This window comes from Amphiura filiformis, chromosome 5 (assembly GCF_039555335.1).
Source record: "Amphiura filiformis chromosome 5, Afil_fr2py, whole genome shotgun sequence".
Lineage (NCBI taxonomy): Eukaryota > Metazoa > Echinodermata > Ophiuroidea > Amphilepidida > Amphiuridae > Amphiura > Amphiura filiformis.
Window position 1 is genome coordinate 74,049,098 of NC_092632.1, and position 20,383 is coordinate 74,069,480.

Genomic DNA, 20,383 nt, shown 5'->3' on the forward strand with positions numbered 1-20,383 from the left:
AGGCAGACATGGATATGCTCATACAACTTTCCACCTCAGTTGATATAACCTCAGGTGATATCACCTGAGGTGGTCGCATATTACTTAGCCAAAATAACAACTAACACTACTGTGTTAGTAATGTGCAAGCGGCTATGGCGTACCGTCAGCTTTAGTTTTGAAGTTTCATATTTTCTGTTTTATATATTTTAAGTTTATGGTATCGTGCTTCAGTGAAGCACAAATCATAATTTATCGAAGATAATAATGATATAAACATTATGGTCTGTACTATAATATCTTCGGTACTGAGTCTTATTAAGAATAATTACCACATATCCATGTCTGCATATAGCTAGAATGCAGTCGTAGAAGAGGTAGACAGAAGCTTAGATGGACTGATGGAATTAAACAGTCAACAGGCCTTTCTCTTGTCGCAGCTCATCGTCTGGCTCAAGACAGAAGCTGCTGGAATATTGTCATCAGAAGGGGTACAAAGGGTCAATCCTGAACCACAGGGCCACGACTACGATGTTTTTATTAAATTTGGAGCGTGTTTAATTTTTTGTCCCCCTCCTCCCCGCTATATGAGTATGTAGGGCGTTAGGGGATCTTTTTTTTAGGGTCACAGGGTTCCAATATTGCTTGGCAGACAAAATGTTTGAATTCAGCATTCCCGAATCAATCAAAATATTTTGGTTGCCAGCTTTATGTGAACTTGCTGCTTTATGCTTAATTAAGCACATATTTCCGAAGTAGAACCAGTCTATGAGCTTTGAGACATACAGTTTTTTAGCCTAACTCTTTAAACTAATGAAAACAGGTTATAAGATTGAGTATTATCCCAGTATCATCAAAAGTGGATAACTTGAACTCTTTCAGTCAAAATTTTACATTTAATTACACAGCAAATATAGGGACGCACAATTTGATTCTCAGGGGGGCATGGGAGTATGGGTCAGGTGGAATATGTTTGGGCGATATTGGCTGCAATTTTTTTCTTTAATTTTAATGTAAATCTTTATGGTCGCATGTCATAAATTGGGTATGCTAAAAGGGTGGAGGGATTACACTTTTCTGAAAATTGCGATACAAATTTGATTGGCTTTCCGTAACCCCATATCCTATAGCAGTGGTTGATACCTCATTTTAAGCCTAACATTATACTCTTTCAGTCTACTGAAGCATATAATTATAAATTATTCTGTAAAAAAATCGCATCAGTTTAAATAAAACATGCCAGGGGTGGAGGAGCAGGCGGATGTGGAGCAGACGGATGCGGGAGTGTGCAATAGGGCATATGTGAAAATTCACATGTCAGCATGTCAAAACTACTGGTTACTTTTTCAAATCTAGGGAGGGTATGATGTATTTACAGCTTTGAATGTTGAATTTGTACTTGCTAAAACAATTACTGACTACTTAAGGTGGTATTACACCCTCTGATAACTTTTGTGATTAATTTTGCATTTTCTCAAAAAGTAACTACACACTGGTAACAAAAGTTATAATATGTATATAATTCTTATAGGGGCAAGGAATCCAATTACTTCACTGAAATTTCAGTGATTCAAGACAAGGAGTTCATTATATATGTTAAGAAGTAAGGTACATTCTAGCGGTACCTCTTTTCTTATCATAAATAACATACCGCTTGGATTGAGTCACTGAAATTCCAGTGTAGCTAGTAACTGGATTCCTTACCCCTATAATATACGTGACTTTTGTTACCAGTGTGATATTATTTTTGAGAAAAATGCAAAAATAGTCACAAATTTATCAAAGTGTGTAGTACCACCTTAAAGGGTTATATATGTTCCATTTTTTCATTTTTAATGAAATCCTAGTTGAATTTCAGTATTTTTTAGCAATATGCTAATGTACAATTCTCTTCTTGATATACATTTCCTCAATAATAGAATAACCATCTCGCTAATTACTCATAAAAAGGTCATTGACCTTCACAATGTAATTAACATACATACAATTATTTTAAATAATTCATTTGAAGCATTACTGTTTTGAGAACATATCCTCCAAATCTGATGACATTCTTGCATAAAATAAAAAATTTACAGTCATTTTTGTAATTGAGGTCCGATTTGAGAAAAACGCATTTGAAAATTGAGATTTACATAGACGCCTGTGTATTAATTAATTAGTAATTAAGCATTATTTCAAAAATTAAGCAGGTGTTAAGGTTAAAAATGGTATTACTTATTTAATTAGAGATAGTCAATATATACAACATATCAAAGAATACATTTTTTGTCATTTTTTACCATGTAATGGAAATTGTACCCAACTTATGACATGCGACCTTATACAGATTTGGATGAGCGAATTTTTTTACACATTACATTAGTGAGGAGAAATTGCCTATAACATTTTTGTGGGGGTGTGTGCGGGTGTGAGGTGAGCAGTCAAGTGTATTTTTCCCCCTGCAGGTTTGGTGGATTGTATTTTTTTCATTTTGTGTATCTGCATTTATATATTTAGGCCCTACTATTTGAGTGTTTCAGGGGGCACAACATTTTACAGGCTTCTGCTTCTAGTTGTGTCTCCTCCATCGTTTTGTATCATGTATTGTTATTTTTATGTTTTAATTTTGATGGAAATAAAATATGATTGATTGATTGATTGTATCACTAGTGGGTAAAGTTTTTTTTTCTTCAAAAAATTCATATGCCCGCCACCCCCGGAAATCAAAAGGGGCGCCTTTAGTTTTAGAATATTCACAAATATATCGCCTTTAGTTTGGCTTGGTACATGGAATTATTCAATGCTGCACTAAGTCTTATTTGGCTGGTATATGAAACTATGTTGTCAGAGTTTCCTGCCCATAGAAATACTGTTTATTTTTAGATTTCCAACTGAAATCATTACATTGTGATTCATGTATAGAATTCGGTCAACTACAAAAATGCCTATTCAATTGAACAAACACTAAATATATAAATGTATGATGGTGTATATAAAGAACTTACTAAGAAATTACATTGTGGTTTAGGTTGACGTACATTATACTGGTGTGGTGCATTGGGTTATTCCATTTAAAATCCACACTGCCCCTGTGGAAGATTTAGCTAAAGTCTTCCACAGAGGGAGTATCAAGTTTGAATACAATACACAATTGGGTAACTTCCATTTGAAATACTTACTCCAGTTGTGGAAGATGTAGGTAAAGCCATAATACAGGGGGAGTATGGGTTTCAAAATGATCAATTACATTTGAAAAACATACTCCCCTTGTGGAAGATATTTCCGAAATCTTCCACAAGGGTAGTGTGCATTTCAGCTGGAATAGCCCATGATGCATTCAGTCATATATCATGTTTGAATAATGTAAATATGCAGTTTGAAAGGGTAAATCAGCACCTTTTGCAAATATGAATGTAGAAATCCATTGAGTAGTAACCTTTGCAAAGGAAAGGATTCTTACCAGTACAGCTACTCATACGAGGATGGTCTGATTTATCATCCCCTCTTTTTCTCAAAATTATGATTTTGGTATTAATCCAAAAGCTATTTTTGTCTTGTTGACCCTGTGAAATATTTTGTGAGCTAAAATGTGTGGGTTAACCCATTGATCATTCACATAGCATCCGGTACCTTCAAATTTCAAATAAACATTTTGGTAATGGCTCTAGTATCAAAAGGATGAATAGGGGTCATTGCAACCAAGATGAAAACAGCATGAGATAAAATCAGACCATCCACTTCTTAAGTTTGTTCGGCTTATAAAGGCGGAAATTATTCGGCTTTTGTTACTGCGTGCGACAATAAGTCGCAAGTCTTGCGTAAATTCACATGAGCGTGCGCCAGTCACACATTACACAACGCACAACTAGCGAAAGAACTGCGCCCAGTGTGCACGACACCATTCTATATCAATACACAGTGTTGTGAGTCTTATTTTTTTCACCTGATATAAACCGAACAAACTTGAATGAAAAGAATACCACAAATAAAATTTGAAATTGGTTAATGTAGTCATAAACCCATTCTAAACAAGTATCATACTGTATGGGGGAAGGTCCTCATTCATCTGAAAAGCAACCTCTTTCCATTACGAGGTAAATATTTCCCAAAACATCATGTAGTTACCACAGAATTAAAGAAGGAGAACCGGGACTTCCTATACCGCCACGTACAATCGCGCCGTCAGCTGTGGGGAGAAAATTGGGGGTATTCGGGTCCTTGCCGACGGTGCGTGGAGACGAACAAAAACAATTCTGCATCTCATCTTTAGCATCTTGGTATCACGTGCAGATCACATGTGCAGGTGCATTCTGAGGGAAACTAACTGAATACCCCCAATTTTTGCGCCATTCTTGTATCAAGATGGTAGTTTCTCAGAATGTAATAATTATTCCTCACCATTTCTCATGACCTATCAAAATGGTCTCTGTCGCTGTTTGATACCATCTTATTGCCTACCGTACATGCTTTAGCCTTTTTGAGATATGGCAGACACATTAGGATGGCACAAAGTGGGTAAAGGCTTTGAATTTGCTAGGTTTTACCCAAATTGAATACTGCCCTCCTATTGTGTGTGTAATATTTTGAAAAGGCTAATGGTCATTTCTTCGGTACTTTCTTTTGCTGGAAATTGACAACCAAGTCTTACGGCATTGCCTTATATGCTTTTGGTTATTTTTGTTTTTCAGGCCGAAACTCCAGTCATTCTTAATGAGTATGCGAACTCAAGATGGCGCTTTTACCATGCATGCTGGTGGTGAGATTGATGTGCGAGGGGCGTACTGTGCTGCAGTATCAGCTAGATTAACTAATGTAGCCATACCTGCTATGTTTGATGGGACTGCACAGTGGATTGTAAGGTAGGTATTTGTGAACCCATGATGGCGCTTTTCACTGCGCATGCTGGTGGTGAGATTGATGTGCGAGGGGTATACTGCGCTGCAGTATCAGCTAGATTAACCAATGTAGCCATACCTGCTATGTTTGATGGGACTGCACAGTGGATTGTAAGGTAGGTATTTGTGAACCCATGATGGCGCTTTTCACTGCGCATGCTGGTGGTGAGATTGATGTGCGAGGGGTATACTGTGCTGCAGTATCAGCTAGATTAACCAATGTAGCCATACCTGCTATGTTTGATGGGACTGCACAGTGGATTGTAAGGTAGGTATTTGTGAACTCATGATGGCGCTTTTCACTGCGCATGCTGGTGGTGAGATTGATGTGTGAGGGACTTACTGTGCTGCAGTATCAGCTAGATTAACCAATGTAGCCATAATACCTCACAAAATGAAGATAGTTCAAAATTAGAATACATATATTTCTAGCTTATTTTTATGGTCCAGGAAACCACCCAAATAGTGAGGAAGCCAGCACATGTTATTACAGGCATTGAGGTAAAGGTGGGGCAGATGACCCATGATAAAAGACCTCGTTACAGTCGGTTCCGATCAGGGTAATAAGCCTGCTTGTTGGCCACACTTGACTGTCCTGTAAAAATTGCCCTGACCAGCTATCTACAGCGACCCTCTTTGTTCACCAGGTCACTTCTGGCTGGCCGAAGTTCGTCAGCGTTACTCCTAGCTTTCAGCTGTTATACCTAGATATGCTCGACATAAAAACAAAATCCACCAACTAACAAAATTGTAAAAGCTGTAGTAATCAACATCGATGTCCTAAAAATGTGATATGAGTTGTGAAAACCCTTCATATGGTGACATTTTTAATTTTTGAGTTTTGTACACAAAAAAACATGGAAATTAGAACTCTTTTAGAACTGTTTTCATTTTATACCTGCGACTTCAACATCAAAAGTTATGAGCAAGAAGGATTGAAAAAAAAACACCCACCGAAATAAGAGTTTTAGTTTTAGCCTTTATTATTATCTCTATAAAACAAAATAGGATAATGTGACAAGGGTGTTCCCTTGTTCACAGATCACATCACAAAGGTACTGTGTGGTATTTTAAATATTTCAATTAAATTTGGAGGGGAAAAAACTCGGCTCAAATAAAAAATAACTTGAACAAAGTTATGATATTTCTATACCTTTATTCAATATTCTATAGGAAAATATAACAGATTGCATAATATTTGTGAATTTCATTTATAATCGAAACTTTACCAGCAGGTATGTCTTAAATAAACTGGACATTTATAATGTACACTACATATTTGAGAATAATAGAAGTTATAGAACCTATGTATTTATTTAATATAGTCTAACAAATTATAGTATATACACATAGTCAGCTATATAGTCAGTGTGCATTTTATTTCTTGTGTTTTCATGGCACACTACATATTTTAGAATATCCAACATTGTATGTATTTATGTAACACCCACAGAAGTATGCAGAGTCAACGGTGCAGGGCATTGTGCATTTCATTGGTTAAATACTGCTTAGATACTTTCGGGCTGTGCAATAATTATGAGCCAGGGTGGTGGTAAAATTTTCAAACAGCATGGCAAAAATGCTTGCACCCCCTCTTGGCCCGCCTAAAAATTGCTTGCCCCTTCTCGGCTTGCCAAAATTGCTCCCCCCTTCCCAATTTTACCTTCCCACCAGGTCTCATAATTATTGCACAGCCCCTTTATAGAAACCAGGGTTTACTACATAAACCATGCTTTTGATGTGCACCAAACAAGCAAACAATATATAAGTTTATAATTATGGTATATATATCTTTAAAATATTGATGTAGTTCAAATCCAAAAGCAACCACATTGGGGTAGGGGGATACTGGTCATGGTGTAAAACTTGTGGTCTGCAGGGAATATTTTGGATGACATTTGCCAGGGAACTTTAGAAGTAAGGCAAAAAAAGTGATTTTGTTTTCATATTTGTTGACAATGACAACACTTGGCACCTGCTGCTGTGAAAAAGCAAAATGTTGTACTGTCCAGTACCATTGTATTTTATCAACAATAACTTTTAATTGTTCAATAAAATGTCAAGGCCAAGTTAATGGCATTTGATCCTTTTTATGTTGTGAGTACAGGCATTGTAAACCAAGTCAGAGGTTTCATTCCAAATTGAGATTAATATCAAATTATACTGGAATTCAATATCAATTACAATAATTGTATCAACCAAAGACCCAGGCTTAAAACATGCAAATATTTCATTATTTTATTTTGAAAATGTAATTGAACTTGTAAAAGTTAACAGGTACTTTTCTTCATTCTTTTCAGAATTTAAAATTCACCATGTTTGCAAATTGAAAGTAGCCAGTTCCAAATTTATTCGGAAATTGAAGGATACATTTTGCTGTCGAGAGCATACATCTATGATCTAGCAGGCTTCAAAGTCGAAGCACTTTTTTTTTAATCGTAAAAATTGAACTTTTGAGGCTACTTCATGATTTGGGGCTATAAAATACACATATTCCCCATTTTGAACAACAAGTCTCAAAATAGTTTCCTTTTAAGGCCTACTTTCTATTAAAAATCACCTGTAATTTAATTTTTTTGGAATTTTTTGGGCAAATCTTCCTTATTTTGAGCCTTGTGACATATAAATAAATGTCAGTGATTTAACCTGTGCTACACCGAAGTACCAGCACACTTCAACAAATATTCAACTGCCATTAGCACATTTCAGCTTCACCAAGTCCGCGGGTACTCTCAGCTGACTTAGATTGTGATTTCCCCCAGCAGCTCCCCATTTTACACCTGTGACTGCAGAGTGAAGCAATTGGGAATTAAGCCGTCTTGCCCAAGAACGCAACACACTGGCCATGGTGAGGCTCGAACCCACAACATTTCCATTATGAACCATTAGACCACCATGCTTCCCACATATAGCATTTTTGTCAAAAGCACTTTACAAATGAATGCAGTTCAAGGCTCAGTACATGAATACTATGGACAGGCAGACCAACAATTCTGGGAATACCCATTTATGTAAGAGGTTCAGATGACGCTATTTTCCTGCGAAACAAGTGTGAATAAGAAATGTATGTTTTCACTTTCATTAATCGCCATGTAATTTTCTTTAACCAATCCAGTTTGAAGCCCAGAATATGAAGGGAAGCATTGCTTGTAATTGTTTGTAATTCTAATGTTTGTACATTAGGGGCTAGGTATTAGTCAGACATTTCACCGAAGCAATAGAAAAAATAAAATAAAAATTGCCCAAAATGCTTTAATATAAAACAATACATTTTGCATTACCTTTTGAGACAAACCTTTCCTTCTACAAAGGAAAAGGTAGAGATTTTCTGTAAAAATATTTTAGCTCAACACAATTTACAAGGAATTTATCACATAGCATAAAGTATGTGACTCCCCCATAAAAGAGTGGGGAAAATTCATGTTGTACATGTTAATGTGTTCTATTTCATCAACACTTGCTTGTGGTCTTACATTCAGTCTGATTTTCTTTGAACACCATTGTTTCTTTTACCAGTGAAAAGTAAATTTAAACCAATGCCAAGCTTGCATTACTTATACTGTGCTTCCAGTTTATTCATTACAAGGGGCAATTGCAGCACTCTAAACATGCAACAACTACATCAAGAAAAAAAATAGTAAAGTATGGAAAAGGTGTGGAATCATAGCAATAAATAGTTGCATGTCCCTTTTAAATGCCCATGGAATATTATAGATATATTTTGTATTGTAGCTGCATCCAGTAACTATACTGTATAGCTGATGTTTCTATTTTTTATTCTTGCTCTCTGGTTTAATTCTGAACACCATTTCAAAGCCCACATAAATATTCTTTACCCATTGGATGTAATGGGCTATTCCATTTAAAATCTGCAATCCCCCTGTGGAAAATTTTCGAAATATCTTCCACAGGGGGAATGTGAATTTTAAATGGAATCAGCACATTAGGCATGCTCCATTTGAATTAATATACCCTCTGAGAAAGATTCAACCTGAATATTCCACAGAGGGAGAGTGAGTTTCAATTGTAGCTGCCTAATGTGCTCATTCCATTTGAAATTCATACTCCCCCTGTTGCAGATATTTCCAAAATCTTCCATAGAGGGGAGTGTGGATATTAAATAGAATAGTCCTTTGGAACCACATAGGTTCAGGTAGTATAGGAATAGGTAGTTCTTTGAAACCACATTATGAAACAGTTAGGAAAACTGATCACAAGCAAAAGAACTCCAAAAGTAAACAGCACAAAAATATCCCACTATACAGGGACTGCCTTTTGAGGAGAACGGGAGCAATCGCTCTCTACGGCTCTCCTTAAATCTGATTTGTAAATGCTCTAAACAGCTCTCCTTGAAGGCTCCAGAAGAGCTATTTAGTATTTTATGCTCTCCAGCAAAGTCCAAAAGTCAGTCCCTGACTATACAGTATAGCTTGATGGCAGTACATTACACAATACTTGGGTAAGTCCCTCTTCTCTTAGCAACCTTATAGTTCCTGTGGTCTAAATAATCATACAAAAATGCTGAAAATGTGTACAAATATGGGTTAAAAGCTGAATTGATAGGGATGATGAAAATGACGATATAAACATAGACATCGTGAGATATGTAAATAGCGTTCAGCTCCACTAGTATACCCATGACCACAACAGGCATGCAGGTCATGAAATTTGTTGCAACAATCAGACCCATTCGTACACACATGCGGATTTCTTGTTTAGCCCTGGTCATGTGTAGCTTACTGCTAGATGCCTTGACAATGTAAAAGATGGTGATGTAGCATAGTGCGATGATGAGGAGACAACAGGTGTTGAGTCCGATGAAGATGGACATCATAAAGTAGGCAGTGGACTGTGGCTGGCTTTCGTTATTTACTGGGGCGGTCAAGTTACCGGTCATGTGCGATTGTCCAGCTGTTCTGTTGAAAGCACCGAATGATTCGGTAATCAGAGGTAACGTTAGACAAATGTCGGATTGAACTGCGGGTGTAGGAAGTATTACAGTAGGTATGATGCCTAAGAGAAGTGCAATGACCCATAGAATTACAGACATGATTGTCACATACGTTTTTGAAGGACGGAACTTGACGCATATCGGGTACCGGATAGCTATTGCCATAACTCTGTCAATGCTGATCAGTGTAATGATAAAGATGGAAGATTCAGTCGAGAAAACGGCAAGAACACTGGCAAGTTTGCAGACGATACCGGTTTTCCACCAGTTTGCCTCGGTGTCGAAACCGTGTTTAAAGTTGATATCAACAGATGCAATGATGATCATGAACACACCCATGAAAAAATCCGATATAGCAAGATTGGCTATGAGGCGTATTTGAACGGGGTTCTCCCTGCCTTTCCCAGCACACCGCCATATCAACACGAAAGCGTTGCCAACGAGGGCGGTTAATCCGATGATCCAGACGAAAATTCTGCTGAGGTTATTTGGTAGCAACCAAGTACTTTCTGCGTTTGATGAATGTGCATTAATTGTTGTAGGCGAAAGTGTAGTTAGATTATTATGAAAAGAAGCACCTCCCTGGTCCAACGAGTCTATTACATTTCTAGCCGTACTTTGCCATGGGAAGAAACAAAAGTAGAAAAGGAACACTGCACACAATTGGTGATATGCCATTATTCACAATATGTAAGCATAAAACTGGAACTTGCAGACCGAGTCAAACTAATTATTTGCACCAGCAGTAAACAGCAGTGTCATGCAAACAATAGTGGTTGCCTTGTTGAGATAAATCGGCACAAATTTCGCTGTAGGTTTTCATATAAAAAGCAAGAAGTCCAGGTTGTTACTGTGGCATTAGTACACCCTTTATATGATATTACTTCATTTTATCAGCCACTGACACTAGTCATTGGTGGTACTGATAGCTAGTACACATGTTGCCCCTCATGCTACTACCTTCCTACTGTTGTATGATGTCAAGTATAAAATGCCTGCTTTGGTTCCGCTTTTACGTAAGTGCCTGATATAGAAGGTCAGTGATTGCATTGTTGGGCATTGAAAAGCAGCAGACCATGAAAGGGCTGACTAAGGGAAAAAAAATCCAGTGATATTTATAATTGTAATATGATGTTTTTTTGTTTTACTTCATTCATTTTTTTTAGTTATGTAAAAAGGTGATTATCATAAAATATGATTTTACTCTAGTTTTAAGTTTTAGTTTGTAAGAAGAATTGATCATGTACAATTTTGTACTACGGGTGATGAATTCTTGGATTTTTAAAATCTGAATGTTTTGAGACCATGAAAATAAACTTATGTTTAATTATTTAAGTCCCATGTACTTTCCAAACATTTCAATAGTTTGTTAAACTTATAAGCAAATAAAATATATGGGGGAAATCCACACACCCAATGAGTTAACCAAGTTTGGATTTACATTATGTCGGTTTGTTAGTTCTTGATTACATACCTGAGCCGACAGATTACGTCAATAAATGTTTGATATTTGCAATGAATGAAACCCAAAATTGAAAAGGGTCATTAAGTTGCTAATTCACAGTATCAACTTCCTCAAATCTATTTAGTTTGCATGTAATGTACAGAGTGTATGGAGTACTTTTTTGTATTATTACAATGGGAAATAGAAATTTAACTTCCTGTTACTTTACAGGTGATTTGTTAATATTTACAAAATATAAGGTGACATGCCATTACCATAGTCAACAACAACAACAACAACAACTTGGCAAGTCCCTTTGGACGTAGAACAGGGTTTCTTTTTTCGTCAACTTCCTGTAATTTTTCTAGTGCTCTTAATTTGTTTTAATGAACTTCATTCATGGATGTGGAGAGAAATGTCAAGAGGTTTCCTGTGTATTTTTTTTTTACAGACTATTGGTTACATTTACCCGAAGACAATGTTTACTGGTTTTGATGAAGATTTACAAATATCTAACAGTGAAACTTGTCATGTATGAGCTTTTTCTCTTGACATATAAAACAATGTTTCTATTGCAGAGATCGATGATTGCAGCTTTACAATTAAGCTATTTAGAAACTCAAATTATTAAGTCTTTTTTTTTCTCTCTCTGCAGTTGTCAGAGTTATGAAGGTGGTTTTGCCGGTCAGCCTGGGATGGAAGCTCATGGTGGTTATACATTCTGTAGTGTGGCAGCACTGATGCTATTGGAACATGACAGGCTGATGGATATGACTGCATTATTAGTAAGTCTAGCTTGTGTGGTCAAAATATAGCTAGAAAGCTTTCATCGTATTAAATGTGAATGATAACATTGAAAAAAAAAAATCATTGGAAATTTGTGTGTATGATCACAACTATGCATCAATGAAACAGCAGAATTAGTATGTTATGATATTTGTTTATTATTGCCAGTTGACCTTTATTGCCAACTAAAGTATTGAACCATGTTTTATTTCACAAAACAGGATATATTATTTTTTAATTAAAAAAAAATAGCACTGTATGAGTTGATGCTTGAAAAGAAAATACCCAGAATTGTTTTTGTCTGTGTTCTTGTGCTCTTGCCAATTATATATTCCCAATTTGACTAAATGGCTGATGCTAAAGTGGGTGGTATAGGGATTCTGGATGGATTCTCTGTAACTTTTCTTCTGTGGTTGGGATTCAGGACATTATAGGGTGACTAAGGCCAAATTTAAAAACAAAGGTTTGTCTCAAAGCTCGCCAACTCGGAAAAACTAATGCGAAATGCGTTTTTGTTCTTTTTTCCAAAGATTTTTTTTTTAATGTGAAAAAATCCTCATAAGTCCTATTCTACTGTACATGAAGTGCTGTATTGAACAATAAAGTGATGGTGCTAATGTATTGAAGTGAAGTAATCTAAGAGCAGGGGTCTGGTGGTTCATCTCGATGTACTTTTTTCCCCACCCCACCATACCCAAGTACAGGGAATAGTAGAGGAGGGTGTAAACAGTTGCGTAGTAAAAAATGAATTCCTGAGGTTTAAAAAAAATTGTCAAAATGGCATTTTGATCATATTTTTTACACTTTTCTGGAAAGGACATTTTTTTTACCAATGCGGGTGAATAAACTATAAATGCGCGTGGGAGATTTGAGACAAACCTTTTTTTTAATTTGTCCTAATCGTTTTCCTGTACTTTTATTCCCCATAATCCTGCAGCGTTGGTTGTGTAATCGTCAGATGAGGTATGAAGGCGGTTTTCAAGGCAGAACCAACAAGCTAGTAGATGGTTGCTATTCCTTCTGGCAAGCAGGGGCCTTTCCATTGATTCATAAGATCCTCATGACAGAGAATGATAAGGCTCTGCAACAGGAACACTTTATGTTTGATCAAAGTAAGTAGATGGTTGCTATTCCTTCTGGCAAGCAGGGGCCTTTCCATTAATCCATAAGATCCTCATGACAGAGAATGATAAGGCTCTGCAACAGGAACACTTTATGTTTGATCAAAGTAAGTATATGGTTGCTATTCCTTCTGGCAAGCAGGGGCCTTTCCATTAATTCATAAGATCCTCATGACAGAGAATGATAAGGCTCTGCAACAGGAACACTTTATGTTTGATCAAAGTAAGTATATAAAATAGCTAGTGCACTGTAGGGAAAATAGTTTAACAACAAAAAAATGGAGAAAATTGATCTGTTTAGATGTTAGGAAAATGGAAAAGAAACTTTAAAATCTATTGATATGTTATTTGAGTATAAGTAAATCAAATTATCCTCTTGGTACTGGTAAACGGGGTCAAATGCCCTTATGAGTAAGAAAGAACAGGACAGACTGTGCAAGAAGTTGTATAGCAGACAGTAGGGGCATCAACTTGGTTCTTTTTTCTAGGGGAAAAAGTGAAATTTTGGGGTGGTGGGGGAAAAAATCAGAAAATTCTCTTAAAATTGGGCAATTATGGCCAAAATAATGGATTTCATGAGATTCTTTGTCCAATATGGAGGCGGGTAAAGCAATTAAAAAAAAATTTGCCATCCCTTTGCCTCCCCATGCAGCTTAGGTTATGAAGTGCAAAAAGAGTGACCCAAGGACATATGTCCAATTCATCATTAATCAAATTTGACATTGTTGAACAAAATCACCTTGTTAAAGCCTCTTTCTTACCACAAAATGGGCAGGTTGTCCGTTCACATACTCATCTAAGTGGTAAAACTCTTCAAATGTATGTTTTGATGGTCAATAAGATGTTGTATATGATTTTGTTTGCTAGGAGCATTGCAGGAATACATCCTATTATGTTGTCAGCACAGAGGTGGTGGTCTCATTGACAAACCTGGCAAGTAAGTAGATAGACAATGAGTGCTTTGATCTTATACAGTTACATTGTAGGGTCCCATTTGCATTTAGAGTATCCTACCATCAGCAGTTCAATATAGAATAGACTTGCCCATATATCATTGTATAATTATGTCTATATGACTGCACCTATAGTTTGTACAGCTTATAATTGGCAAACAAATAAGACTCATAACATTAATTGATATAGAATGGCATGCACACAGTTGGGCGCAGTGCTTATGCTAGTTGGGCATTGCGTAATGCGTGACTAGCGCACGCTTGTTTAAAAATACACAAGTGTAATTTGGGACTCTATTGACGTCGCACATAGTTACAAAAAACGAATAATTTTCACCAATTGTAAGCCGAACAAACTTCAGCAGATTTTATATCAGAAGTTTCAATCTTACCCTTGTTCCATTAGGATCTAGTTGGCCAGTTTGCACTCTGCCTTCATTAACCAAAAATTACGTATTTTTATTTCATGTCTATGTCCACATGAAAAGACTTTTTGTTGGAAGAACAATGTCAAGTACATTCTAGCATACAATATGCACTTGGGTGGTGTTAAGGACCAGAAGGTTTATGGGGGTTGAGCATATTTTGTGCCAGTTCTGCTTGGACATTTGAGCGCGAAATATTATCAGTTTCGGACTTATTTTAGCCCCAAATGAAGGTGAATCTTGGTATTTGATGAACCAGTATGCACTTAGCACGGGCTAAATTGTGCAATTTTACCCTAATTTGGCCTAAAACACTTATGTCTTTCTGGCTAAAAAGAAAGCTGTACATGGTAATTACTATTAGTATTTTAAGGGGTGATGGTATCAACATGAAAATTTTTGGGTTTTGGGGATGTGTACCTGCTTCCACCGCCTATGTTAAGGAGATTACTTGCATATGCAATGTACTCTGTATTGCAGAGGTTCTCAGCTTCATTTTCGAGGGCTGTACAGTGGCCAGACACATTTATTCATACACACTAGTTTCTTATGTTTTCATTCACATTTGATCAGTGTTTGGCAGGGCAAGGTTGGCCTACAGATCGCCTCTTGAGAACCTGTGATGTATAGCCTTGCACATTATTCATAGCTGTTTTATGTCTCGGTTTGAGAACACAAGATGATGAAAAAATCATGCATTTTTGTCGAAAATTGACTATAGTTGGTAGAAAAGATGTATGATTTAGACTGGTTTACTATTTATAATTGCATTTCTATTTTCATGTGGTATATGTTGAAACTTTCAGGGGTCGTGACTTCTACCACACTTGTTACTGTCTCAGTGGCCTTTCAATAGCTCAGATGGGAAAAGATGATGTTTTAGGAAATCCAGAAAATGAATTGGTAAGTGAATGCAATCATCATAAATATGTTCATGGACGATAGTTCAATTTCTGTTTCTATCATGTATGATAAAGGTAAAAGCACGCCTTCAACCATGACTTTTTGTTCATTGGCAATTAAAGAAGCAAGATAATTAGGTTACTAAAGTATTTTACATACCCGAGTACCCATTGCTCTTTCGAAGTGACTTAAGGCCAAATTCTTCAGCCAGCTGAAACCCATGCAAGTCGGTCCCATGCAGTTACCCGAGGTGTAGGTTTGATGAGCATTTGGCATATTGAAAGGGCAATGAAACTCCAGAATCAATTTGAGAAAACACTTTTTGATATGCCTGTTATAATTTATGTAGAATGTTACCACATTTGTGCAAGCTGATAAGGAGATGATTGATGTACTGTCGCTGTCATCCACACTTGTGTCAGATATGGCAGTGTGGGTATTGTCTGACATTCTTGGCATTCTTTATGCATACATTTTGATTGTGCATAATAAATTAATATTTCAAATTTTCAGTGAAACTTATCCAATAAGCTGCCACCTGCATCTTGAATCAGTGGGAGATGGTTGAAGAACAACAGCAGAGAACTAGTGTAAAAAGGTTCTGTGCTTTAAGGGCTCTGGTATGAACGTTTCGACAGTATTTTTGTGGGACATGAGAGCACAGCGGAAATATCGAACTGCATTCTTAATACAAAGAATGTCCTGATGATATCAAATGATTTTGATTTCTTGAAATTTGCGATGTAATACAAATTTTATGACAAATTATTATTTTTAACATTTTTGATATTTAACAGTCCTTGAAGTAAACTTTCTAAATCTAATGATATGTACTTGAAGTGTATATAGTTGGGATGAAAAGCCGACGACCAATTGAAAATTTTGAAAAGTTATGGATTTTTTCCCCAAAACACACACAAAAAAATGTCTTTTTGGGAAAAAAATCTTCAATTAGAAAGGTCAAAATTTTCAATTGATCGTCAGCTTTTCATCCCAGCCACATACATGTTAGTACATATCAATAGATTTATATCATATCGATAGAAGTTTACTTCGAGGACTGTTAAATATCAAAAATATCAATATTTAATCATTTGCCATAAAATGTGTATAAATTGCGAAAACTCAACATTATTTGATATCAGAAGGACATTCTTCGTATTCGGAATGCAATTTGATATGTCTGATGTGCTCTCATGTCCCACAAAAAATACTGTCCAAATGTTCATACCCCATCCCTTAACATTTACATTATTGAGCCATTTTTTTGCATTTTTTTTATAGAAACCAACTCATCCTCTGTACAATATAGACCTTGTATGTGCTAATGCGGCTACTAAATTCTTCGAAACATTACCAGTGCCACAGCCACAGTCATCCTCATAATTGTGTAAGTATGTCATAGGAAAGTCAGATGTGCATCAGTAGAATAATGTGATATGTTCCGACATATCTAAGAACATGGCAAAGTTAAACTTTATATGGGCCTTGGAAAAAGCTACTAAAATGGGGAAATAAGCTTGAAAATTACACCAAATTAGTTTGCATACCGTATATTTTTAAAGCTATAAATAGAGAGGGCGGCCTATCTGCTTTGTTCTAATAGGACATCAGTCAATATGAGATATTTTTACATTTTATATTTAAAAATATTAAATGTGAGGATCCAGGGGATACAGGCCTGAGAAATATATAATAAATAAAGAAATGGAGCTCAGACAAACTGGCATTATAATAAAGGAGAGAAAAAATCAGAACCGTACGGATTCAAACCAGCGCACACCCACGATTACATGTCATTGAGTTCACCACCACACTCCACAACAGCTCATCGCAAAAAATGGCGAAAAACTATGTACTTTTACAAAGCAAAAAGCAACTTTTCTAGGCATTGTTGATATGGTGCTTTCGAGAAAGAAAGTATTCTACTATAAAGACCTGACTTTTGAGACGGTTTGTATATTTGAAGGTGCAAAATTAATGCATCCGGTTTTACTGCCGCATTCAGCAACTTATCATCACGCAACTTGTAAACAGACCAAGCCCGAGTTTGATTGACAAATGGCATCAGACACAAACTTTTTAATTCTGTCCCGTGGATGTCAGCTTATATGTACACACGTCGAGCACAATGCTCCGTGCAGTATTACATGTAATATAATCGGCGAGCGTAGTACAAACATTGTAGGCGCTGGAATGAAATCGCAATTTTCTACGTTATACCTCATTTGTTTGGCTCGATATTAAAAGAGGATAGTGTGATCAGTGAAAACAAACATTTATATAGGAATCTATTCTTGATGCAAATCACAAATTATTGCTTAAATTTGTACTGTGACGAATCACTGTGATGTCATTGTGGTCCACAACTGGTGACAGATTTCTTTGTTATCCGTTTGACTCCAAAATTTTCTCAATGTGATTATGTGCAGAGTTTTGTATCCAATATTTTTAATTGATTTTTGCTATAATGGACCTTAAGCAAAACTATAGGCTTTTACTGACATTTCTGACACCAGAAAGGCTGGACACCCACCCCCTAAACAGCCCCCCATAAATGTAGTCATAAAACATCCTTTTAGATGTGGCATGTTAATAATCTGACATGATAAACACCCCAATGATAAATTACAATTTTGACCTTGAAAAGGTTGTCCCTGTCTGCCAAACAAAGTTTGGAGAGGGGACTTTAAAATGAGCTCCAATGTGTGGCTGTGCACAAAATGTTAACCCAAATGTTAATCCTTTGCTTCTTTGGTTGATTTCTCCCACATGTTTTGATGGATTTCAGTTGGACTTGAACACAATGACCCTCGGGGTACATTGTCATGTGTATGGTATGGTATGGTGTCCGTCAAATGACGAACTTTTATTAATCCTTGTCGACCCCTTCCGGGGTATGAAAGATGCATAAACATTACAAAGACAACAGAGGGCTAAATGGCTCCAAATAATGCAGTCAAAAAAGATACATACATGTACATGTAATTTCTTAGAGCTACAATGTATTATGTAATACAGATTTTACTTGTTAAAAACTAATACTAATTAAGGTTGTTTGCTATAAAAGAAAATAAATTTCTGAACAAATATAAATAAAATTTTATGTACAGGGTGAAGATAAAAATAAAATATTTAAGCACACAAGTAATAATACCAATTTTTAAACCATACAACAATATTCACAAAAGGATGAAAGATAAGTGAGTTGAATGTGTGATGTCAGCAGTTTTGAGGTCAAAGGTCTGGTGGGGGTCACTTGAGGTCATTTTGCAAATATGTTAATTTAAAAAAATATTTATAATATATATATTTTTTTACTTGCCCCAAAAGCCCGAGAACCACCATTCTGGCGGGGACACATTGGGCTATTCCATTTAAAATCCACACTACCCCTGTGGAAGATTTTGGAAATATCTTCCACAGGGGGAGTATGCATTTCAAATAGAATGAACAGCTCCATTTGAAACTCACCCTCCCTCAGGGGAAGATTCAGTTTGAATCTTATTCAGAGGGTGTATGAAATTCAAATGAAGCTGCCTAATGTGTCCATTCCATTTGAAATTCATACTCCCACTGTGGAAGATATTTCCAAAATCTTCCATAGGGGTAGTGTCAATTTTAAATGGAATAGCCCAATTTTTATGCACCGTGTAATTTACTAATCTTGTTGTTCCTGTATATTTTGATATTTTTTGCAGAATGTGTTTGTCTTCTAAGCTGCAGATCATGGCTCAAGAAATGCAAAGTTTGTATCAAGTCAAGTATAAATCATGCTATGTGTCATGTCAGTCTGTCGTAAGCTCAGTATGTAATAGAGTATATATGCAAAAGTTTATTTTATATTGTTTGTTTGTAAACAAGTACTGCTGATGTGGAAAAATATTAAACAAGACCAAACGTAAACTAAAGTACAAGTTACCCAGCCGCTGATGTTGTGGTAAAATGTCAGTTTGAGGTTGAAAGATTTTGAAAGTTTGCAACATGTTATTGCTGTTATATTTTTTGAAATTATTTTTATTATTAAATACAAAACAAAAACATAAGCATGGTTGTATTAAAAAAAGTAAAAAAGGAAAATCAAACTATTGCTAACTTAAAATTAACTGAAATAAATGGCAAAAATGTTGAAAGTTTGCAACATGTTATTGCTGTTATATTTTTTGAAATTATTTTTATTATTAAATACAAAACAAAAACATAAGCATGGTTGTATTAAAAAAGTAAAAAAGGAAAATCAAACTATTGCTAACTTAAAATTAACTGAAATAAATGGCAAAAATTTGTCTTTCTGTTCTTAGTGGCCTGAGAATTTGGCATCTCGTACATGGCCTCGAGTATTTCCTCTTGAATTGGAAAATCTTGAAACCGTTTTCGGTAACCGAACTTCTATAGCAAGATATAGGATCGTTCCAACGTCAGCTAAAGGCAAAATATGAGAAAATGATTATCAGTGGCAGATTAAAGCAGTCAGAGGGAGGGGGATACAAGTAACAAGCTCTGAAGCATTTGAAATTCAATAAACCAAAATCTACCTTGTATATTTTTGTATTAACATTGTTATTTTATTTTTAAATGAAATTAGTTTGATGTAAAGATGTTTGACCTGATTGACAGCCTCATCTTCCACTTTTTCCTACCAAAATGGAGATTTTGGCTTTCAAAGAAAGCTCATTTTTTTCTCATGATATCTGAATGGGCAGCGATGTTAGGAAGTAGTTGTTCTATAACCACCATTTCGTAAAACACTCTCCGTCCATTTCCTCATGGTAGTCTGAAGTCTTTGTTTACTAACCAGTGATAGTAGACACGTCGGGTATGAACCCAGTTTTGGAACCTGTGTGCTGGTTTATTATTTGGCTGCCTTTGCCAGATGGAACTTGAAGTAACCCATTGCCATTTTCATTATGCCTCCACCGGAGGTATTATTCCTGGTTGTCCGGG

The 20,383-nt window shown here is 36.0% G+C and overlaps 1 protein-coding gene across 1 annotated transcript in view; it reads left to right on the forward strand.

Annotated features, from left to right (window-relative positions):
• Positions 1–19,482, forward strand: part of LOC140153687 (protein farnesyltransferase subunit beta-like) — a 31,684-nt gene extending 12,202 nt beyond the window's left edge. Inside the window, exons 6-12 of the mRNA XM_072176508.1 lie at positions 4,650–4,820; positions 11,907–12,036; positions 12,975–13,149; positions 14,026–14,095; positions 15,343–15,439; positions 16,724–16,829; positions 19,141–19,482. Coding sequence (XP_072032609.1) covers positions 4,650–4,820; positions 11,907–12,036; positions 12,975–13,149; positions 14,026–14,095; positions 15,343–15,439; positions 16,724–16,825 — 745 coding nt within the window. The 3' untranslated portion in view covers positions 16,826–16,829; positions 19,141–19,482. The remainder of the gene's footprint in view (positions 1–4,649; positions 4,821–11,906; positions 12,037–12,974; positions 13,150–14,025; positions 14,096–15,342; positions 15,440–16,723; positions 16,830–19,140) is intronic.
• Positions 19,483–20,383: the final 901 nt, after the last annotated feature.